At 39.5% G+C, this 3,160-nt stretch overlaps 1 protein-coding gene across 1 annotated transcript in view; it reads left to right on the plus strand.

The window, feature by feature from the left end:
• Positions 1-1,613, plus strand: part of LOC104241829 (transcription factor TCP4-like) — a 2,567-nt gene extending 954 nt beyond the window's left edge. Inside the window, exons 1-2 of the mRNA XM_009796782.2 lie at positions 1-1,177; positions 1,275-1,613. The exon at positions 1-1,177 is cut by the window's left edge and continues 954 nt beyond it. Coding sequence (XP_009795084.1) covers positions 1-1,138 — 1,138 coding nt within the window. The 3' untranslated portion in view covers positions 1,139-1,177; positions 1,275-1,613. The remainder of the gene's footprint in view (positions 1,178-1,274) is intronic.
• Positions 1,614-3,160: the final 1,547 nt, after the last annotated feature.

Below are 3,160 nucleotides of genomic sequence, written 5' to 3' on the forward strand. Positions count from 1 at the left end.
CAGCAAGGTTTGCACAGCCAAAGGCCCAAGGGACCGCCGTGTACGCCTCTCTGCTCATACTGCTATTCAGTTCTACGATGTCCAAGACCGCCTTGGCTATGACCGTCCTAGTAAAGCTGTGGATTGGCTCATCAAAAAGGCTAAACCCGCCATTGATGAACTAGCTGAGTTACCCGCCTGGAAACCCACACTTGGTTCTGTTTCTGTATCTGCATCTGCTGCAAACACTAGTAATCTTGAACAAGACCAATCTCAAGATGAGAACTTTACATTCCACCAAGAAAATGCTACTACTAGTTTGTTTGATAATGCTGCTGGCCCTTCTAATAAAAGGGCAATGGCAACTCTGCGGAATGAAACCAATACTAGTGGTAGCTTTCTGCCTCCATCTTTAGAATCTGATGCTATTGCTGATACTATTAAGTCCTTTTTCCCAATGGGTTCTTCTACAGCAACAAACTCTTCACCTATGCAGTTTCAGAGCTTCCACCAAGAGACTAACAATATGTTGTCAAGAACCAGTAGCCAGAACCAAGATTTGAGGCTCTCTTTACAATTTCAAGATCCTATTTTGCTGCACCACCAAAACCAGCAAGCTCAACACCAGCACCAACACCAACACCAAACCAACAATCACAGGGAAGAGCTTCAAGCACAAGTAGGCCACTTTACCCCACTTGGGTTTGACAGCTCAGCCTGCTGGTCGTCTATGCATCAGCAGCAGCAACCAGTTGGGAGGGTGCAAAGACTTGCTTCTTGGAATGATAATAGAGACACTACTGCCCAAGGTGGTGGGTACTTGTTCAATTCACAACCAGGGCAGCCGCCGCTGCTGCAGCAGCTATTTGGCGGCCAAAATCAGTTTTATACACAGAGGGGACCCCTTCAGTCCAGTAACACACCTTCGGTTCGAGCATGGATTGACCCAACATCATCCGCCATTGCAATTGCCTCAGCTGATCAAGCAGTATTACCCATGTATCATCATCCATCCACAATTCCTCCTGGTTATGGATTTGCCTCTGAAATAGGCGGATTCTCTGGGTTTCGTATTCCTGCTCGAATCCAAGGTGAAGAAGAGGAGCACGATGGTATATCCGATAAGCCATCCTCTGCTTCCTCTGATTCTCGCCATTGAGTTTGGCTCCAGCAAAATTCTTTCTTTATCCACTGACAGGTAATCACTTCACCAGTTGGTCAACTCTTAAATCTTGTTTGTGATTCCATTTCATTCTTGAAATGTTGTTCACTGTTGCATTGAGCTCAATTTGCAGGAATTTTCTCCACTTGAATGAAATTGGAAACATACAGAAGTCATGCTGTAAGAGAGCCTGGAGCTGAGAGAGTTCATTATCGAGTCTGATTCAATGGCAAATGCACCGTGTCGAAATGAATCCTGATCATATTTTCAGGTGGTTCTTCGATTTGGTCTAATATTATTAGTTATTAAAATGTTCTTGCTTTCCGTTGTTGTGTAATAGAGCTTTTCAAGCTCAACTGCTACTCTAGGAGTGATATGTGTTTAAACTTTTCATGTTGCTGCTGTTTGCTTTTATTTCATGAATTAAAGACTTTCAAGCTAGAATTGGTAATGTTCTATTAACTATTTTCAAGTCTTGGATTCCAATTGTAGAATTATTTGCTCTTAGTAATAAGGCATTCTTGAATGTGATTGAGTTCCTAGATAACCTGATTGCTGTGTACATTGATTTGGGTTGATATTGTTGCCTTTCCAATTTTAAAATGTGAATGGTAGGGAAAAAATGAGATTGTTTTCCCTGTTTACAGAAAAGGGTCAATTTTTCATATAGGTGAAAGAGATCTTTGTTTTGTTTGATAATTGCTTTACCACTTTCTGATAAAAACAGTTCATGTTTCAACCAACTTCTCAAACCCTCAAAAGGAATTGAAAGAAATACTTATATGGTCTTTTTAACATCCCTATCACTGCTAGGATTTTTGGGAGCATATTAAAAGTTGAGTCATTTTCTATGAACAGTTGAAGTAATTAAGGTGGGTTTGAGAGTGGTAATCTGAATGCTACCTTCAGCTTTAAACTTCCTTTTAGTGACTCCCATCACCTATATTAGCTGTCTTAGCTTTTATGGTATAGATCATGAGATTGCAAGACTAATAAGTCTTGAAATCTTCACCTACCTAATTTCCTAACATTGAAGGGTTTGGCAGCCATTTAAGTCTTTTTTTTTTTTTGTTGTGTGTGTGGGATCTTGTTCTTTTACCATCTAAAGGCAAGAGTTTCCTTGATTGGATTACTTTTTTGTGAAACCAAGTTACACTCTTGTTGAATGAAAGGAAATGAAAAGAGAAAGAAGTTGAATGTCAATTCTTTGCTGTCCATTAGAGTATATTCATGTTTATGGTAACAAAGGGTTGATCAGAGTCAATAGTCATAGCCCCATAGAGCCTAAGTCATAAGGGTAGTTTAGCACACACAAAGGAGAAGTTGCATAGGAATGTAAACTTGTCAAAGGACAGCTAGATGAATGTAGGAAGGTAGAAAAAGGTTGTGCTAGATGAATGTAGGAAGGTAGAACTAAGTTGGGCTAGTTTAGGCTTCATAAATATGAGAAATTGAACAGAACCAATCAATTGATACGTAAGATGAAGCAGAAACTGAATAATGGAAAGAACTAGACACATACAACAAAGGTGTAAATCTCAGTACACCTCTTAAAAGTCTCTGTCTAGTGGGATTTTCTCCCTTGTTTTATTATTATCTCCTTTTGGGGTTTACCGTTTACTCCATTGGGAAAATTTTAGTTAGACACATGATGGTTCTATCAAGACGTTGACAATTGCTTCATATTTGTTGTCACTTCTTTATAGTAATTGATTATACTATCAAGCGGGAGGATAAGTGGACTTTTATTTATGGATACTATGATAGTATTATGAGAAGGGAAGTCTTAGAGCAACAATCAAGTTGTCTCGTGTGACTTATAGGTATAGGTCACTGGTTCTGGTTGGAATCATCCATTGATGCTTGCATTAGGATAGGTTGCCTACATCATGGCCCTTCCCTGAACTCTACATGAATGCGGAATGCGTTGTGCACCGGAAATTACTATAGTTGGGGATTGTCTAGTGTTTTAGGAGTTTTCTTTAATGTGATTAGGAGTTAATAGTGTTTAAATAATGG

The sequence above is a fragment of the Nicotiana sylvestris genome, chromosome 7 (genome assembly GCF_000393655.2).
Source record: "Nicotiana sylvestris chromosome 7, ASM39365v2, whole genome shotgun sequence".
Lineage (NCBI taxonomy): Eukaryota > Viridiplantae > Streptophyta > Magnoliopsida > Solanales > Solanaceae > Nicotiana > Nicotiana sylvestris.